The sequence below is a fragment of the Ursus arctos genome, unplaced genomic scaffold, assembly GCF_023065955.2.
Source record: "Ursus arctos isolate Adak ecotype North America unplaced genomic scaffold, UrsArc2.0 scaffold_15, whole genome shotgun sequence".
In the NCBI taxonomy this organism is placed as follows: domain Eukaryota; kingdom Metazoa; phylum Chordata; class Mammalia; order Carnivora; family Ursidae; genus Ursus; species Ursus arctos.
This window is the reverse complement of record NW_026622819.1, coordinates 62,587,948-62,608,639: the sequence shown is the minus strand read 5'-3', so window position 1 is coordinate 62,608,639 and position 20,692 is coordinate 62,587,948. Positions and strand designations below refer to the sequence as shown.

Here is a 20,692-nt window from a genome sequence, read left to right as displayed (position 1 = left end):
TTTATGTGTCTAGAAAGTGAGAGAAAGAGAATGTAAATGTAGTTAAGTCTTTATGGTCCAGTATGGTAGCAATGAGCCGCCTATAGCTATTTAAATTTGTATTAATTAAAATTAAATAAATCCGTTCCTCTGTTGGCCTGTCACATTTCAAGTGATCAAAGCCACGTGAGTCTAGTGTTTGCTGTATTAGATGGCACAGCGACAGAACATTTCCCTCATTTTGGAAAGCTTTATTGGACAATGCTGCTTTAGCTCTTAACATCTCTCCTTTGTTCTTTTTTTCCATTTGTTTGTTAGAGATTTCCCCTTGTCTGTAGGTCACATCCAGGAAGGCAACTAAGTCATTGTTTTTTCTTCCAAGTTCACTTCTCTTTTTTCTTTATCTTCCAACACATTTGATGGTAGAACTACTCATTGTTTTGTTATAAAGCTCAGAAATATCTTTAACTCATTCCTCTTTCTTTCTTTCTTTCTTTTTTTTTTTAAGATTTTATTTATTTATTTGAGAGAGAGAGAGATTGCATGAGTATGTGGGGGGAGAGTGAGAGGGAGAAGCAAACTCCCCACTGAGCAGGGAGCCTGATGTGGGGCTCGATCCCAGAACTCCGAGATCATGACCTGAGCTAAAGGCAGACACTTAACTGACTGAGCCACCCAACTCATTCCTCTTTCTCATATTTTATAGCTAATCATTCACCACATCCTTTTTTTTTTTTTTTAAGATTTTATTTATTGAGAGAAAGCACGTGCATGCACAAGCAAGGAAAGGGGCAAAAGTAGAGGGAGGGAGAGAATCCATGCTCGAGCCTGATACAGGACTCAGTCCCACAACCCCGAGGTCATGACCTGAGCTGAAATCAAAAGTCAGATACTTAACTGACTGCAACACCCAGGTGCCCCTTTTCACTACATCCTTTAGTTTTTACCTCTTAGAATGACACTCAGATCTATTCTTCCTCTTCCATTTCCATTTCTTTTCTTGATCATCTGTTATTTGAATTCTGGTAACAGACTCTGAACTTGCTTGTCTGTCTTTCTTTTTTTCCTCTATCGCAATTTTTTCTCTTATTTCACTTAGTTTACTCTAACTTTTTTTTAAGAATTCAGATTCTTTTTTTTTTTAAGAATTCCGATTTTATTTTATTTTTTAAAAGATTTTATTTATTTATTTATTTATTAGAGAGAAAGAGAGAGATAGTGAGAGAGGGCAGAGCAGGAGGGAGGGGCAGAGAGAGAATGGGGGCTTGATCTCCACTCCGCAGGATCATGATCTGAGCCGAAGGCAGATACTTAACTGACTGAGCCACCCAGGTGCCCCAGGAATTCAGATTTTACATTATTGTACTTGCTTACTTAAAAATCTTTGGTTGTCTAGTCCCTACAAAATTAGTTCAGAATATTAATATGGTATACTCCATTAGAACCTTCAAAAATCTGTTCTTATTTATATTCTCATTAGTAGTGCATTAGTTGCCTTGTTTCTTGCCAAAACTGTTACCACATTTTTTCCCCAATTTGATAATCAAACTGTTGTATATTTTTAATAACTAGGAAAATTGAACATTTTTTCACATTTCTATTGGGTATTTATTTTTTTGAATTTCTTATAGTCTAGTTCTTAATTAGGATTTTGTCTAAATAGTTCTTATTTATTTATTTAAAGATTTTATTTGACAGAGAGAGACACAGTGAGAGAGGGAACACAAGCAGGTGGAGTGGGAGAGGGAGAAGCAGGCTTCCCGCTGAGCAGGATGCCGGATGCGGGGCTGGATCCCAAGACCCTGGGATCGTGACCCGAGCTGAAGGCAGATGCTTAACGACTGAGCCACCCAGGCCCCCTAAATAGTTTTTTTAAAGAAAGGTCTAAAAGTATAAAGAAGAAAACAGAACAGTCTATCGATTTTACCGCTTGAATAACCTCTCTTAATATTTACAAAAATAAAATAGTTATACACAAACACATGCAGATTCATTAAATTGTTATGTACATACATGTTAAAACAAACTAAAAACAGTTTAAAACTGTTTGAAAACAAAATAGTATAGAAAGGTATATAATGAAGGTATACACTGCAGTCAGTGCACATTTAATAAAAGGCAATAATTTCTTTATTCTTTATTTAGTACAGCTCGAAATCCGGCATTGTGATGCCCCCAGCTTTGTTTTTCCTTTTCAAGTTCCTTGGCGATTCGGGGCCTTTTCTGGTTCCATACAAATTTAAGGACTGTTTGTTCCAGTTCTTTGAAAAATGTCCTCAGTATTTTGATCGGGATAGCATTGAAAGTGTAGATTGCTCTGGGTAGCATGGACCTTTTAACTATGCTAATTCTTCCTATCCATGAGCATGGAATATTTTTCCACCTTTTTTGTCTTCCTCAGTGTCTTTCAAAAGTTATTTATAGTTTCTAGAATATAGGTCCTTTACGTCTCTGGTTAAGTTAATTCCAAGGTAACGTATGGTTTTTGGTGCTATTGTAAATGGGATGGATTCCCTAATTTCTCTTTCTTCGGTCTCGTTATTCGTGTATAGAAATGCAACTGATTTCTGAGCATTGATTTTGTATCCCGCCACATTACTGAATTGCTCTATAACTTCTAATAGTTTGGGCGTGGATTCTTTTGGGTTTTCCATATAGAGTATCACGTCATCTGCGAAGAGAGACATTTTGACTTCTTCTTTGCCGATTTGGATACCTTTTATCCCTTTTTGTTGTCTGATTGCTGTTGCAAGGACTTCTAGTACTATGTTGAATCATAGTGGCGAGAGTGGGCATCCTTGTCGTGTTCCTGATCTTAAGGGAAAGGCTTCCAGCTTTTCCCCATTGAGAATGATATTTGCTGTAGGCTTTTCATAGATGGTTTTTATGAGATTGAGGAATGTGCCCTCTATCCCTACACTCTGAAGGGTTTTAATCAGGAAAGGACGCTGTATTTTGTCAGATGCTTTTTCTGCATCAGTTGAGAGGATCATATGGTTCCTGAGTCTTTTCTTGTTGATATGATGTATCACGCTGATCGATTTGCGAATGTTGAGCCACGCTTGCATCCCAGGGATGAATCCCACTTGGTCATGATGAATAATCCTTTTAATGTACTGTTGGATTCTATTAGCCAGGATCTTGTTGAGGATTTTGGTGTCCATATTCATTAGGGAACTCGGTCTGTAATTCTCCTTTTTGATGGGGTCTTTGCCTGGTTTGGGGATCAAGGTAATACTGGCCTCATAGAATGAGTTTGGTAGCTTTCCTTCTGTTTCTATTTTTTGAAATAGCTTTAGGAGAATAGGTATTATTTCTTCTTTGAATGTTTGGTAGAATTCCCCAGGAAAACCACCCCGGCCTGGAGTTTTGTTATTTGGAAGGCTGTTTATCACTGACTCAATCTCTTCATAATTAATTGGCCTGTTTAAAAAATCAGCTTCTTCCTGTTTCAGTCTTGGTAGTTTATAGGTTTCCAGGAAGGCCTCCAACTCTTCCAGATTGCTTAATTTATTGGCATATAGCTGTAGATAAAAGTTTCTAATAATCCTGCCAATTTCAATGGTGTTGGTGTGACCTCTCCTTTTTCATTCATAATTTTATTAATTTGGGCCCTTTCTCTATTCTTTTGGATAAGTCTTGCCAGTGGTCTGTCAATTTTATTGATTCTCTCAAAGACAGCTTCTAGTTCTGTTGATCTGCTCTACTGTACTCCTGGTTTCTAATTCATTGATTTCTGCTCTAATCTTGGTCAACTGCTTCCTCGTGCGTGGATTAGGCCTGTCCCTCTGTTGCTGTTCCAGCTTCTTGAGGTGAGAATATAAAAACTGCATTTTAGATTTTTCTATTCTTTTGAGTGAGGCTTGGATGGCTATGTATTTCCCCCTTAGGACTGCCTTTGCAGTATCCCATAGGTTTTGGACCGTTGTGTTTTCATTCTCGTTGGTCTCCATAAATTGTTTAAATTGATTTTTGATTTCCTGGTTTATCGAATCATTCCTGAGCAGGATGGTTGTTAGTCTCCAAGTGTTTGAGTTTCTTCCAGATTTTTCCTTGTGGTTGAGTTCCAATTTCAGAGTGTTGCGGTCTGAGAATATGCAGGGAATAATTTCAGTCTTTTGGTATTGGTTGAGACGTGTTTTGTGACCCAGAACAATGTCTATTCTTGAGAATGTTCCATGGGCATTAGAATAGAATGAGTATTCTTTGGTTCTGGGGGGTAGTGTTCTATATATCTCTATGAGGTCCAACTCGTCGAGTATGGCATTCAAATCTCTTGTTTCTTTGCTGATTTCTTGCTTAGGTGATCTGTCTATTGCTGATAGTGGAGTGTTGAGGTCTCCTACTATTAGCGTATTTTTATCTCTGTGTCTCTTTATTGTGGTTAAGAGTTGGCTTGTGTATCTTGCTGCTCCCCTGTTAGGGGCATATATATTTATAATTGTCATATCCACTTGTTGGATACATCCTTTAAGAATAATATAGTGCCCTTCTGTGTCTCTAACTATAGTCTTTAGTTTAAAATCCAATCTGTCTGATATGAGAATTGCTACCCCAGCTTTCTTTTGAGGTCCATTGGCGTGAAAGATTCCTTTACTTTCAGTCTGAATGTATCTTTAGGTTCAAAATGAGTCTCTTGTAGACAGCAAATGGATGAGTCATGTCTTTTTATCCAATCTGCAGCCCTGTGGCGCTTTATGGGAGCATTTAGGCCATTTACATTGAGACTGATTATTGAGAGATATGATTTTAATGATGCCATGTTGCCAGTAAAGTCTTTGTTTCTATAGATTGTGACTTTCTGTTCTGTGTCACTCTTGGGGCCTTTTTACTTTTCTAGAACCCCCCTTAATATCTCCTGTAGGGCTGGTTTCGTGGTTACGAAATTGGTCAATGACTGGCGATTCTGGAAGGCCTTTATTTCTCCATCAATTCTGAATGACAGCCTTGCTGGATAAAGGATCCTTGGCTGCATGTTTTTCTCTGAAAGAGCTTTAAAAATGCCCCCCCCCAACCCTTTCTCTCATTCCAGGTCTGTGTAGACAGGTCTGACGTAATTCTGATACCTTTGCTTTGTTGGTACGTGAGAGATTTCTTTGCCCTGGCCGCTTTCAATACTGTATCCTTGGATCTAATATTTGTGAATTGCACTATGACGTGACGTGGCGTAGGTTTGTCGTGGTTGAGCTTGGGAGGGGTCCTCTCTGCCTCTTGGACACGAATGTTTGTTTCCCTTGCTAGATTAGGCAAGTTTTCAGCTACAGTTTGTTCAAATATCTCTTCTAGACCTCTGTTTTTCTCCACCCCCTCGGGGATGCCGATGATTCTGACATTGGAACGTTTCATTGAGTCAGTAATCTCCTGTAACCTACATTCCTGAGCGTGGATTCCTTTGAGTCCAGATTCAATTTTAGCTTTTTCTTCTACTAACCCATTCTCCAATTTGCTGATACGTTCTTCTGCCTCATTTACCCTGGCCGTCAGAGCCTCTAGTTTTGACTGCATTTGGCTCATAGAATTTTTAATTTCTGCCAGATTCACTCTCATTTCCGCCCTTAGAGATTCTATATTCTCATTAACATTTTCGTTAATACTTTTTTCAAGTCTACACATCACCTTGACCATTGTTACTCTGAATTTCATTTCTGATAATTTGGTTATATCCATATCCATTAGTTCTGTGGCAGAGGCCACAGACTCATTGTCTTTTCTTTGCTGGGGGGATTTCTCCTTCTTGTCATTCTTTTTTTTTTTTTTTTAAAGATTTTATTTATTCGACAGAGAGAGACAGCCAGCGAGAGAGGGAACACAAGCAGGGGGAGTGGGAGAGGAAGAAGCAGGCTCATAGCAGAGGAGCCTGATGCGGGGCTCGATCCCGGAACGCCGGGATCACGCCCTGAGCCGAAGGCAGACGCTTAACCACTGTGCCACCCAGGCGCCCCATCCTTCTTGTCATTCTGACGAGGAGAGGGTGCGGGGTTGTCCAGAGCCCAAATTATTGACCGGCACCCAGGCCGTGCGCCCTTGTTTTATAGGGATCTTAGGGATGTGGGCTTCTTGACTTTTCAGCCTGCCTTCTGGGGGAGGGGCCTGCCGCGCTGATGCTCAGGCAACCCTGTTTGGGTAGAGTCTCCGTGTCCCCTGCGAGGGGGGATGGGGATGGGCACACTCTGTGCCGGTATTTCCAGGCTTTTGTTCTCTGGCGGCTTTCCTGGTGGTTTGCTGTGCCTCTTCTGAGAGTCAGAGCAGCAGTGGCTGAATCTCAGCCTCTGTCTCAGAACAGAGGGATCGCGGACCGTTGTCCACTGATGTTCTGGCCACTTTAACTCTGTTACACTGGTGCTGCTCAACCCTGCAGCGTCCCGGGATGTGCGCCCCACACCTGGAGTCCCAGCCCTCACTTCCAGGGCCGGCGCTGTCCTTTGTGTTTCTAACACCGCCAGCCGCCAGCCGCCCCTGCGCGCTCCCGGAGGTTCCGGTCTCAGTCTGGTTCCGGTGAGCGCACCAGAGCTCCGGTTTTCAGTCTGGTGGCGCGCGTTCCCCGGCTCACGGCCTCAGTCCGCTCTCTCGCGGGTGCCGGTCCGCGAGTCCGCCCGCTCCCCCCGTGCCGGTGGCTACCACTTCCCAGCGCCCGAACGCAGCGGCTCCCTCCCCCTTCCGTTTATCTTCCGATATCTGTGCGCGGTTTCAAGGTTCCCTGCTTTGTACCTCAATACTCAGCGCTGGAGATGTTCATTTGTAGAGATCCAGATGTATCTTCCTGCGTCTCAGGCTGATTCCGTGGTTGTTCAGGCTGGTCTGGTACCTATCCAGCTCGACTCAGGGGACCGGCTGAAAAAGGGGTCCCCTATTCCTCCGCCATCTTAACTCCCTCCCCTCTATCTCTGGTTTTAAGCAATTTGATTATGATGTGTTTTTTTAAATTTATGATGTTTCTTGCGCCTGTGCTTCCTAGAACTTCTTGGATCAACAGATTTATAGTTTTCATCAAGTCTGGAATTTTCTCAGTCATTAATTCCTCAGAACTTTTTTTCTGTCCCTTGCCCCCTACAGGGACTGTAGTTACCTGTGTATTAGGCCACTTGAAACAGTCTCATAGTTCACTGATATTTTTTTCATTTTTGTGTGTGTGTCACATTTCAAAGTGCTCAGTAGCCACATGTGACTACTGGCTATCGTATTTGACCCCGCAGATATAGAACATTTCTGTCATCTGGACACTGCCTTTGGCAAGCACTGTTCCTTTAAGAGATAACCAGGACTAATCCTATCATGCCTTAAGTCTGTTTACTTTGGACACCAGAGAAATCCAAGCCTCCTATGGCATCTCCCATCACCTAGATTCTCATCCCCACCTGACTGTCATCTGGGGGGATGTTTGTAAGCTGACTTGATCTTGCCCCTCCTACTCTCAGAATGACTTTCTCCCTTGCAACTCGTGTCAGTGATCAATAAAAGCCCCAATGTTTTCAGCGTCCTGTGTGAAAGTTTCCTTCATCCTCTTGCTCGCGTTGAAAGATGGCTGTCCTCTGAACATATTGTTTCTCTTTGTACTTTCTCAAGTACTGGCTGTTTCCCTATGGGGTATCTTATCATGCCCTTTGCTTATGGGAGGAGGTTAAATATTGGTCTTTTTATTGATTTGTAAGAGCTCTTTATATATAAAGAAAATTAGCCCTTTCTCTCATAATTATATTACATAGTTTTCCCTAGTTCTCTTGCTTTTTAAGTACTGATTTCAAATAAATTAATACACACTGACTTTTAAATATAGTTACTCGTTTTTTAAAAATGTTTATTTATTTATTTGAGAGAGAGAAAGAAAGTGTGTGGGGGGCAGGGCAGTGGGAGAGGGAGAGACAGTGTTAAGCAGACTCCACGATGAGTGTAGAGCCTTGACATGGGGCTCAGTCTCACAACCCTGAGATCATGACCTGAGCTGAAACCAAGAGTCAGACACTTAACTGACTGTGCCATCCAGGCGCCCCCTGGTTACTCATTTTTTAATTCTCGAATCAAGCTTTCTCTGAACTTGAGTGCTTGCTTACAAATGGTATTATGCATGTGGCTAAGTTTTACACGAGTACCCATATGACAGATAATGTTGAACATATACATTTTAATTTTTATGATTTTTATTTGTTCCAGATCTACATGTTTTCTTTTTTGTACTGTACAGGATCTTTTTTCTGATGTTTTCTGTGAACATTTACAATAGCCACTGATTCTGCAAAGGCTCAGTGTTCTCTTAGTTATAGAAGAGGTAGTCTGATCACTGCTTTTAATAGTAGCTGCCCTGATGGTATTTCTTGTTTTGCAACAGGAACCAAAGGAGGAGAATGGATTGCAAAAAATGAAGACAAAGCAGTCGAATAGAACAAAGTGTTTGGCTAAAAGAAAAATTGCACGTATGTTTTTATTTATGTGTTGAGAATGCTTTGAAAATTGCAGCATAGCATTGACGCTAATTTCTTCATTAAGAAGAGAGATCTCTGAGTAAGGATGTATGTGCTTCCTATTTGTTTTGGATTCCATTAATATTTTTAGGATTCATCATTACCTACAGCTTATACAATTGACTTATTATGGACAGAGGGTTGAAATTAAAATGTGAACTTCAGAGTTAGGGACACTTGATTTTGAATCCTTGCTTTAGCCCTTATTATATAGACTTTAGGCAAGTTAGTGCTTTCAGCCTACCTCTGTTTTCTTATCAATAAAATACAGATATAATACTTAGTGGCTCAAGTAATGGTACCTACTATAATGGTATCATTTTCATCATGTTAAAAAAACTATATTCAACTGAATAAATTTGTAGATTTAATTGGCTTTATTAAATGATTCATAAATTGGGCAGCATTCCATCTAGTAAATAGAGGGGTGCTCCTGAGGAGTTGTCCAAAGTGGAAGGTTTTTATAGAAAGGAGGGTGGGGCAAGAAAATTATTAGCAAAAAAAGAAAAAGAATTGTTTTAGGCAAGATCATCTTCCCTTGGTGGAAAGTATAGGGATCTTATTAGGTGGATTACCTCATCTTCATTAGGGATGAAGAGTTGATGTGCTTATCTCATTGCTGCTTAATCAGAAAATTCCTGGTTGACAGGTTAAGACTTACATTTCTGGGGGAATTTGAAATTGTAGTTAGGTTAGGTATTAAGCCCTGGTTTTGTGACTTGGCCTGGTCCAAATGATGCTATTTGGGCCTGTGGTTTTCTTTTTAACGTTCGTTAAAATTATGAGGGAAAAAGTCTTCTGTGTGTCTTCTCTACTCTTGACCCTTCACTCTGGTCATCACATGTGTTGGGGTTTTTCCCCATACGAAGCAATTCTCCAGTTTTTATTTTTATTTATTTATTTTTAAAAATATTTTATTTATTTATTTGACAGAGACACAGCGAGAGAGGGAACACCAGCAGGGGGAGTGGGAGAGGGAGAAGCAGGCTTCCTGCTGAGCAGGAAGCCTGAAGCGGGGCTTGCTCCCAGGACCCTGGGATCATGACCTGAGCCAAAAGCAGACGCGTAACAGTTGAGCCACCCAGGCGCCCCAGTTCTCCAGTTTTTAATCAGACATTGTCTGGTATCTCAGTTTAACCAAATTCTGACACTGTCTGCCCAGAGATAGTATCAGATCCCACAAGACAACCTTCACTTTTTGATGGCAACTGCAAGTCCAGGTCATTACCTGTGCATCTTACTGACTGGCGGATATAAAGAGGTTTACAGGACCACCTCCTTGGGTTTGATTAATTTGTTAGAATGGCTCACAGAACTCAGGGAAACCATTTATTTAGTAGATGACTGGTTTATTATAAAGGATATATCTCCGGAACAAGCGGATGGAAGAGATGTAAAGGGCAAGATATGGGGAAGGGCTGGAGAGCTTGCATGCCCTCTCCAGATGTGTCACCTTTCCAGTATCTCCACCAGCCTAGAAACTCACCAAACCCTATAGTTTACAGATATTTATGGAAGCTTCATTATGCAGGCACGAGTGATTAAATCATTGACCATTGGTGATTGAGTCAATGTCCAGCCAGCTCCTGTCTCTGTTCCCTCAAGGTTGGAGGACAGGGATGGAAGTTCCAACCCTCTAAACCCAGGGCTGGTTCCCTCATCCTTAGGGGCTTTCCAAAAGTAAGTGCATTAACATAACTCAGGTATGGTGAAAGGGGTTTGTTATGAATAAGAAAAGATACCTTTATTGTTCTTTTCCCTTAGGAAATTCCGAGGGATTTAAGAGCTCTCTGCCAGGAAACAGAGATCAAATATATATTTATTAGTGTAAGTCACAATAGCAGAAAAAAAATTTTTTTGTAGGTTTTGCTTTCTTCTCTGATTTTGTACTCAATTGTGAAGTTATTTAATTATTTTTGACATTTTAATGTGATGTGAAGTGTTCAGGTATTTCAGTGAATTTTTCAAAAAATATAAGTAGTTGAAATTATTACAAAAGTTGATTGAAGATAAACAAGGCTTTATTTCACTGTTAATCTGAATTTCAGTGATTTAAGGTAGAATTCTTAGCTTTGTAAAATTAACCACAAACAGTTCTTTGTTGTAAATCATTGCATTATGTCTAGAGGGGGCTGTCATTAGGTTAGATCTGTTGAATGTACTCAAGTTACTTTCAGTATGGAAATTGTTGATAGTAGTTATTTTTTGAGATGCAATAATCATCATTTGATAGTTAAGTTTATGTCATCATTGGTGGACTATTGATAGTTGTCTGATTATTCTGGATCTTTGCAATCAAATTGGGTTTTACTTTTTTATTTATTTGTGTCATGCTTTTTTATCTGGTCTGACAACCCTCTTTATCTTTTTTATGTATTCTGACTTTTGTCTTTTACAGTTACATTTAATGTAATTATTGATGTTATTGAATTAAAATATACCATTTGAAAGCTGTTCATTTGTTCCAACTGTTCTTTGTCTTCTTCTTTTTCTGTCCTTTTTTTGTGTTTGTTGAGTATTATTTTGATTCCATTTTATTTCTATTATTTATATCTCTTAAAGTGTATTTAGTGGTTGCCTAGAGTCTCTAGTACACACATTTAATTAATTAGTCACCTTCAAATAATGTTATATTGTTTCATGTGTAGTGTAGGCTATGTAACTGTATACTCACAATTTTTGTCTACTCTACTTTGTGTTATTTTTGCCATACATTTTAGTTTTGCATTTGTTATAGTACACAACACATTGATGCTATTTTGCTTTAGATAATTCTCTTTTAAAACAATGAAAATAAAAAACAAAGAATGCCATACTTTATTTTTACCATCTCAAGGGCTGCTCATTTCTTTGTGTATATCCCAGTTTCTGTTGGAAAGCTTCCTTTATCACTTTTGTAATGTAGATCAGTTGCCAATTAATTCTGTTTTTATTTGTCTGAGAAAGTCTTTATTTCTCCCATTTTTATGGTAACTACTTTACTGAGATATAACTCATGTACCATACACTTCATTCATCATACAATGCCTTCATTATTTATACGGTAGTCTTTAGTATAGTAAGTGTTGTGCAGCTATTGCCACAGTCTAATTCTAGAACATTTTCATCACCCTCAAAGGAAACCCTGTATACTTCCAGTCATCTGAAGCCTTCATCCCGCTGAGCTCTCAGCAACTACTAATTTCTTTCTGTCTTCATAGATTTGCCTATTCTGGACATTACATGTACATGAAATCATATAACACGTATCTTTTTTGACTGGCTTCTTTCACTTAGTTTAATGTTTTCACATTCATCCATGTTTTGGCATCAGTACTTCATTCCTTTATTGCTAAGTAATACTTCATTATATTGTTGTGCCACATTTTGTTTATTCATTTATCATTTGATGGACATTTAGATTGTTTCTGCTCTGGCTATTACGACTAAAGTTGCTGTGAACATTTATGTGCAAGTTTTTGTGTGGACGTATGTTTTCATTTCTCTTGGGTGTATACCTAGGAGTAGAATTCCTGGGCCATATGGCAACTTAGTATTTAATTATTTGAGAAACTTTCAGACGTTTTCTAAAGTGGCTACCTGTTTTACATTTCTCCCGCCATTTTATGAGGGCTCCAATTCCGTCACATCCTTGCCAATACTTATTTTTCTTTTTTCTTTTTTTTAAATTATAGGCATGCTACTGGGTAAGAATGTTATCTCATTGTGGGTTTGATTTACATTTCTCTAATGACTAATGGTGTTGATCATCTTTTTGTGTGCTTATTGGCCATTTGTATATTTTCTTTGGGGAAAAGTTGATTCATATCCTTTGCTTATTAAAATTTTTTAAATTATAAAACTCACATAAGACATACTATTTTAGCCATTTAAAATGTTTTTATCATGAAAGGGGTGTTGAATTTTGTCATATGTATTTTTTCTGTGTCTATTGAAATGATCATTTGGGTTTTGTGTTTTACTTTGTTAATTTTGTATATTAATTGCTTTTCTTATGTTAAACTAACCCTGCATTCCTGGGATAAATTCTACTTTGTCATAGTGTAGAATACTTTCTGTATGTTGCTAGATTTATTTTTCTGGTATTATGTTGAGGATTTTTTTTTAAATTTTATTTTTATTTATTCGACAGAGATAGAGACAACCAGTGAGAGAGGGAACACAAGCAGGGGGAGCAGGAGAGGAAGAAGCAGGCTCATAGCAGAGGAGCCTGATGTGGGGCTCGATCCCATAACGCCAGGATCACGCCCTGAGCCGAAGGCAGACGCTTAACCGCTGTGCCACCCAGGCGCCCCATATGTTGAGGATTTTTGCATCTCAGTTTTCTATTCATGTCTTTGGATTTGGTGTCAGGCTAAAATTGGCCTCAGGGAATGAGTTGCATGTTGTTTCCTCCTTTAATTTTTGGAAGAGTTGGTATTAATTTTTAACTATTTGACAGAATTCACCAATGAGGCCATCTGGGCCTGGGCCTTTCTTTGTGAATAGGTTTTGATTACTGGTTCAGTCTCTTATCTGTTGTAGTTCTATTCAGATTTTGTTTCTTCTTGAGTCAGTTTTGGTAGTTTGTGTCATTTTAGGAATTTGTGTGTTTCATCTAAGTTAGCAAATCAAATGGCATATAGTTTTTCATAGTATTCCATTATAGTCCTTTTTATTTTTGTAAGGTTGTAAGTAATGTCTCCACTGTCATTCCTACTTTTAGTGTTTGAGTCTTCTTTTTTTTTTTTTTCTTCCCCCTGATCGGTCTAACTCATAGTTGATCAATTTTGTTGTTTTCCAAACAGTTTTTCTTTTTATCAATTTTCCTGTTTTTCTATTGATTTCTTCTCTGTTACTCATTACTTCCTTCCTTCTGCTTTCTTTAGGTTTAGTTTGCTCTTTTTTTCCTGTGTCTTAAGGTAGAAGTTAAGGTTATTGATTCAAGATCTCTTTCTCTCTCTTTTTTTAAGATTTTATCTATTTATTTGTCAGAGAGAGAGAGCGAGAGAGAGAGCACACAAGCAGGGGAAGTGGCAGGCAGAGGGAGAAGCAGGCTCCCCACTGAACAGAGAGCCTGATGTGGGACTGATCCCAGGACACTGAGATCATGACCTGAGCCGAAGGCAGATGCTTAACTGACTGAGCCACCCAGGTACCCCAAGATCTCTCTTTTTTAATATAAGCCTTAGACAGCTGTAAATTTCCTTTTTTTAAGTACTGCTTTAGCTGCATCCTGTAAATTTTGAAGACCTATTTTATTTTCATTCATCTCAGAGTATTTCCTTTTTTTTCTTTTTTTTAAAATTCAAATTCAATTTAGTTAACATATGCTGTATTATTAGTTTCAGAGGTTGAATTTAGTGATTCATCAGTTGCATGTAACACCCAGTGCTCATTACATCAAGTGTCCTTTTTTTTTTTTTTTTTTTAAGATTTTATTTATTTGACAGAGAGAGAGACAGCTAGCGAGAGAGGGAATACAAGCAGGGGGAGTGGGAGAGGAAGAAGCAGGCTCCCAGCAGAGGAGCCCGATGTGGGGCTCGATCCCAGAATGCCGGGATCACGCCCTGAGCCAAAGGCAGACGCTTAACGACTGCGCCACCCAGGCGCCCCTACATCAAGTGTCCTTAATGCCCGTCACCCAATTACCTCATCCCCCCCACCTCCCCTCCAGCAAACCTCAGTTTGTTTCCTATAGTTAAGAGTCTCTTATGGTTTTCCTCCCTCTCTGTTTTCATCTTATTTTACTTTCCCTTCCCTTCCCCTGTGTTCATCTGTTTTGTTTCTTAAATTCCACATATGAGTGAAATCATATGGTATTTGTCTTTCTCTGATTGACTTATTTTGCTTAGCATAATACCCTCTCGTTCCATCCACATTGTTGCAAATGGCAAGATTTCATTCTTTTTGATGGCTAAATTCCATTGTGTGTGTGTATAAAATACACCACATTTTCTTTCTTTTTTTTTTTTTTAAAGATTTTATTTATTTATTTTACAGAGACAGCCAGCGAGAGAGGGAACACAAGCAGGGGGAGTGGGAGAGGAAGAAGCAGGCTCCTAGCAGAGGAGCCTGATGTGGGGCTCGATCCCAGAACACTGGGATCACGCCCTGAGCCGAAGGCAAACGCTTAACGACTGCGCCACCCAGGTGCCCCTACACCACATTTTCTTTATCCATTTATCAGTTGATGGACATGTGGGCTCTTTCCGTATTCTGGTTATTGTGGACATTGCTGCTGTAAACATTGGGATGCATGTGCCCCTTTGAATCACTGTGTTTCCGTCCTTTGGATAAATACCTAGTAGTGCAGTTGATGGGTTGTAGGATAGTTCTATTTTTAACTTTTTGAGGAACTTCCATATTGTTTTTCAGAGTGGCTGCACCAGTTTGCATTCTCACCAACAGTGTAAGAGGGTTCCCCTTTCTCCGCATCCTTACCAACATCTGTTGTTTCCTCTTTCCTTTTTTTTCTGAATTTTATTTTTAACTGACCTCTATACCCAATGTAGGGCTCAAATCGACAGCCCTGAGATCAAGAGTCGCACACTCTACTGACTGAGCCAGCCAGGCACCCCCAAAGTATTTTCTACTTTCCCTTTTGATTTCTACTTTAACCCATTGGTTAGTTTAGGGTGTTTTGTCTAATTGCACGTATTTGTCAGTTCTCTATATTTCTTCTGTGTGTTATTACTAATTTCACTCATTATGGTTGGAAAACATATATTGTGTGTTTTTTAATCCTTTTTTGTTTGTTGAGGCTTGTTTTATTGCTATCATATGATCTGTCTTTAAGAATATTTCATATATACTTGAGGAAAATGTATATTCTCCCAATAAGGGGAGTGTTCTGTAGATAGCAGTTTGGCCTAGTTGGTTGGAGTGTTATATAGATCTGTATTTTATCTAGGTAGGTTATATTGTTGTTTAAATTGTCTATTGATGTTCTGCCTAGTTCTCTCTCTATTACTGAAAGTGATATATTGAATCTTCTTCATTTTTGAAAAATACTTCCCTTGTTTATAGAATTCTGGTTTGGTAATTTTTTCTTTCAGTATTTTCAGAATATCACTCAATTGTCTTCTGGCTGCACAGTTTTTGATGAGAAGATGATGAGAATCTTACCTTTATTCTTTTGTACGTAACCTGTCTTTATTGGTGACTGCCTTCAATATATTGTATTTTTTTAATTACCAGTTTAAATATGATGTTTAGGTGTGAATTTTTTTTTTGGGTGGAGGGAATATATATATTTTAATAATCTTTTTGGATCCGGGATTTGTAGTCTTTTATTAACTTTTGAAAATTCCCAATTTTGTTTTATAAAGACTTTTTTTTTTTTTAGTTTTAGGTTTACAGCAAAATTGAGGGGAAGATACAGTGATTTTTCATTTACTCCCTTACCTCATACATATATAGCTTCCTCTATCAGAGTGGAACATTTATTACAATTGATGAACATGGATTGACATATTATAGTCACCCTAAGTCCATAGTTTATATTGGAGTTCACTTTTGGTGTTATCCATTCTGTAGGTTTTGACAAAAATACAATGACATGCATCCATCATTATGGTATACATTTTCACTGTCCTAAAAATCCTTTGTGCCCTTCCTATTCATCCCTCCCCCTGCTCATCTCTTACAACCACTGGTCTTCAGTGTTGCCTTTTCCAGAATGTCATATAAGTTGGGATCCTACAGTATGAAGCATTTTCACATTGGATTCTTTGACTTAATAATATGCGTTTAAGGTTCTTCTGGGTCTTTTCATGTTCTGGTAGATCATTTCTTTATATCAGTGAATAATATTTCATTGTCTGAATAGCATTGTTTATTCATTTACCTACTGACAGTCATTTTGATTGCTTCCAAGTTTTAGCAATTAAGAATAACGCATCTGTGAGCGTTGGTGCGCATTTGTGTTCACCTCTTTTGGGTAAATAACCAAAGAGCATGATTGCTGGATTGTATGGTACGAGTATGTTTAATTTTGTAAGAAATTGCCAAACTGCCTTCCAAAGTGTCTGTGTCATTTTGCATTTCCATCAACAGTGAGTGAGAGTTCCTGTTGCTCCAAATCCTCACCAGCATTTGGTGTTTTCAATGTTCCAGTATTTGGTCATTTTAGTAGGTGTATAGTAAATATCTCGTTGTTTTAAATTGCATTTCCCTAATGACCTATGCGGAATATCTTCTCATATGCTTATTTGCTATCTGTTTATCTTCTCAGTGAACTATCTGTAAGGTCGTTGGGTCAGTTTTTGTTTGGTTTGTTTTCTTATTGTTGAGTTTTAAGAGTTTTTTGTATATTTTGGATAACATTCCTTTATCAGGTGTATCTTTTGCAGATACTTTCTCCCAGTCTGTGGCTTGTCTTCTCATTTTCCTGATATTGTCTTTTGCAGAGCCGGAATTTTTAATTTTAATGAAGTCTAGTTTATCAATTACTTCCTTCATGGATTATGCCTTTAGTGTTGTGTCTGAAAAGTCATTGCCGTACTGAAGTTCATCTAGATTTTCTCTTATGTTATCTTCTAGGACTTTTATAGATTTGTGTTTAATATTTTGATTTATGATCCATTTTGAGTTAATTTGGGGAAGGTGTTAGGTTGTTGTCTGGATTCATTTTTTTGGATATGGATACCAGTTTTTCCAGCAACATTTGCTGAGAATACTCTATTTGCGCCATTGTATTGCCTTTGCTCCTTTGTCAGAGATCAGATGACTATATGGGTCTATTTCTCCAGTCTCTATTCTGTTTCATTGATCTATTTGGGTTTTTGCTAATATCACATTGGCTTTGATTACTGTAGCTTTATATAGTAAGTGTTGAAGTTGGGTGGCATCAGTCCTTCAACTTTGTTCTCCTTACATGTTATGCTGGCTATTCTGCATCTTTTACCTTCTTCATATAAACTTTAGAATGAGTTCGTTGATATCTGCAAAATAATTTGCTGGGATTTTGATTGGAATTACATTGAATCTGCAGATAAAGTTGGGAAGAATTGACATTCTGACAGTGTTGAGTTTTTCTGTCCATGAACATGGACCGTGTCTTCATTTATTTCTTTGATTTTATTCATCAGAGACTTGTAGTTTTCCTCATATAGATCTTGTACTTATTTTGTTAGATGTATACCTAAATGATAAGTATTTCATTTTGGGGATGCTAATGTAAATGGTATTTTGTTGTAAATTTTAAATTACACTTGTTCATTGCTGGTATTTGGGAATGTGATTAACTTTTGTATATTAACCTTATATCCTGTAACCTTTCTGTAATTGCCTGTTAGTTCCAGGAGTTTTTTTGTCAGTTCTTTTGGATATTCTATATAGATGATCATGTTATCTGTGAACAAAGTTTTATTTCTTCCCATCTGTATACATTTCCTTTTCTTGTTATTGCATTAGTTGGTACGTCCACTATGATGTTGCCTAAAGTCTTGTTCTTGGTGGAAAAGCTTTGAGTTCTTACCATTAAGCCTGATTTTAGCTGTATGATTTTGTAGATTTTTTTTTTATCAGGTTGAAGACGTTCCCCTCTATTCCTAGCTTATTGAGAGTTTTTATCATGAATGTGTTTGATTTTGCCCAGTGCTTTTTCTGCACCTGTTGCTATGATATTGTGATTTTTCTTTTTTACCCTGTTGATGTGTTGGATAACATTCACTTTTGAATGTTAAACCAGCAATGCATGTCTGGGATAAATCTGACTTGGTCGTGGTGTGTAATTCTTTTTATGCATCGTTGGATTTGATTTGCTAAATTTTGTTAAGAATTTTTCATCTGGGACACCTGGGTGGCTCAGCTCATGATCCCAGGGTCCTGAGATCGAGTCCCACATGGGGCTCCTTGTTCGGCGGGGAGCCTGCTTCTCCCTCTGCCTGCCACTTCCCCTGCTTGTGCTCTCTCTGACAAATAAATAAATAAAATCTTTAAAAAAACAAAAAGAATTTTTGCATCTGTGTTCATGAGAGATATTGGTCTGTAGTTTTCTTGTAATATTTTTGTCTAACTTTGGTGTTAGGGTTAATGATGGTCTTATAGATCGAGTTAGGAAGTATGGCCTCTGTTTCTATCCTCTGAAACAGATTATAGAGAATTTGTATTATTTTTTACTTAAATGTTCAGTAGAATTCACCAGTGAACCCATCTGGTCCTGATGCTTTCTGTTTTTAGAAGGTTATTAATTATGGATTCTATTTTTTTTAAGTAGATATAAACTATTCAGATTGTCTATTTCTTCTTATGTGAGTTTGGGCAGATTTTGTATTTCAAGGAATTGGTTATCAGATTTGTGAGTATAAAGTTGTTTTTAGTATGTCTTACCTGTTTTTAAAATGTCCACAAGATGTGTGTTGATACCCTCTTTCATTTCCGATATTAGTAATTTGTGTCTTCTCTCTTAGCCTGACTAGAATCTTATCAGTTTATCAATTTTATTGATCTTTTCAGAGAACCAGCTTTCGGTTTGTTTCATCTTGTCTGTTGATTGATTGATTGATTGATTGATTTCTTTCTTTCTTTCGAGAGAACGAGCTGGGGGAAGGGCGGCATAGGGAGAGGGAGAAGGAGACTCCCCGCTGAGCAGGGAGCCTGACCAAGGGGGCTCAGTCCCAGGACCCTGAGATCATGACCTGAGCTGAAGGCAGCCACTAAACCAGCTGAGCCACCCAGGCGCCCCTTGTCTGTTGATTTCTTGTTTTCAATTTGATTGATGTCTGTTGTAATTATTATTTCTTTTTTTCTACTTACTTTGGATATAATTTATTTTCTAGTTCCCTTAGGTGGAAATGTAGATGGTTGATTTTAGGTCTTTCTTCTACCTAATATAGGCATTCAGTGCTAAAAATTTCCCTCTCAGCACGGCTTTTGCTGTATCCCACAAATTTTGATAAGTTGTGTTTTTATTTTCTCTTGAGATTTCTTTGACCCATGTGTTAATTGGAAGTGTGTTGTTTAATCTCCATGGGTTTTTGGATTTTCTGATTATCTTTTTATTATTGATTTCTAGTTTAATTTCGTTGTGGTCTGAGAGCAGACTTAGACTGATTTTTATTTAAATTTGTTAAGGTGTGTTTTATGGCCCAGAATGTGTTCTATCCTGGTGAATGTTTTATGTGAGCTTATTATTGGTTGGAATAACCAGAGATGTCAATTATATCCATTTGATTGATGGTGTTAAGTTCAATTATACCCTTAATGCTTTTCTGCCTGCTGGGTCAGTCCATTTCTGATAGAGGGATGTTGAAATTTTTAAATATGATAGTGGATTCATGTATTTCTCCTTGCAGTTCTATCAGTTTTTGCCTCACATAATGACACTGTTATTAGGCATTTACATGTTAAGGATTGGTATGTCTTCTTGGGGAATTGACCTCTTTATCATTATGTAATGCCCTTCTTTATACCTAATAACTTCCTTTACTCTGAAGTCTGCTCTGTCTGAAATTACTCCTACTTTCTATTTTCTTTTAAACATTTGTTTTTATTTGAGAGAGATGTACCAGGTAGAAAGAAACTGTAAGTGGGTCTTTGGTGATATGTTGGTGAGGTATTGGGGATAGGGAAAGTATTCTGCAGTTCTATGGTTAGGTGTCAGTCTTTCAGTGTCTGTGCCTCTGGACTTGAACCTCACAAGTGTTTCTCAGTAGCCTCCTCCCCCCTTTATGTGGGACAGGATGCCTAGAGAAGTTTGGAATTTGCTATTTCCCTTTTTTTGAGGTCAGTTTGACACTGATAATATCCCATCAGTGTGGACTCTGATTAACTGGTTTCACGTAGGACACACCTTCTTAAAAAGCACAGAGTGCTCTGGCGTATTTCAGAATAGTTCCTTTTCCCCTCCCTCTGTGGGATGCTCAAGAGGAAATTTTTGCTGTATTTATTGTGAGAACCCAGTTGCCCTCTTGGAGGTAAAACCCAACAAAAGTGTGGGGATTTGCTATGATTGAGTTCCTATGGAGTTTTTAATGCTTATGCACTGAGCCTACAGTAATATGTCAGTTACAGTTTGTTTTTCTACCCTGGCACTGGTTTCTGTGGCAGTGTCCACTATTGAATCTCTGTTCTGATAAACCATGACTCCCCTGTATTCCCCTGTTGATCTCTCCATTTTGGGGCAATAGTTTGCCCTGTGTCCTCCCCCCTCATGGATTCAAGAAGAGTTGTTGATTTTTTAGTCTTTTCAGCTTTTTACTTCTTGGTAAGACAGAATGGCAACTTTCAAGTTGCTTACATGTGGAACCAGAAATTGGTTGTGTCATCCCCAT

The 20,692-nt window shown here is 38.3% G+C and overlaps 1 protein-coding gene across 4 annotated transcripts in view; it reads left to right on the top strand.

Annotated features, from left to right (window-relative positions):
- The window catches only part of UIMC1 (ubiquitin interaction motif containing 1), a 132,303-nt gene that overhangs the window by 44,178 nt on the left and 67,433 nt on the right, over positions 1 to 20,692 (top strand). For all 4 annotated transcript variants that reach the window (XM_026511040.4, XM_026511038.4, XM_048224303.2 and 1 more), the window contains exon 3: positions 8,303 to 8,387. In XM_026511040.4, coding sequence (XP_026366825.1) covers positions 8,303 to 8,387 — 85 coding nt within the window. The remainder of the gene's footprint in view (positions 1 to 8,302; positions 8,388 to 20,692) is intronic.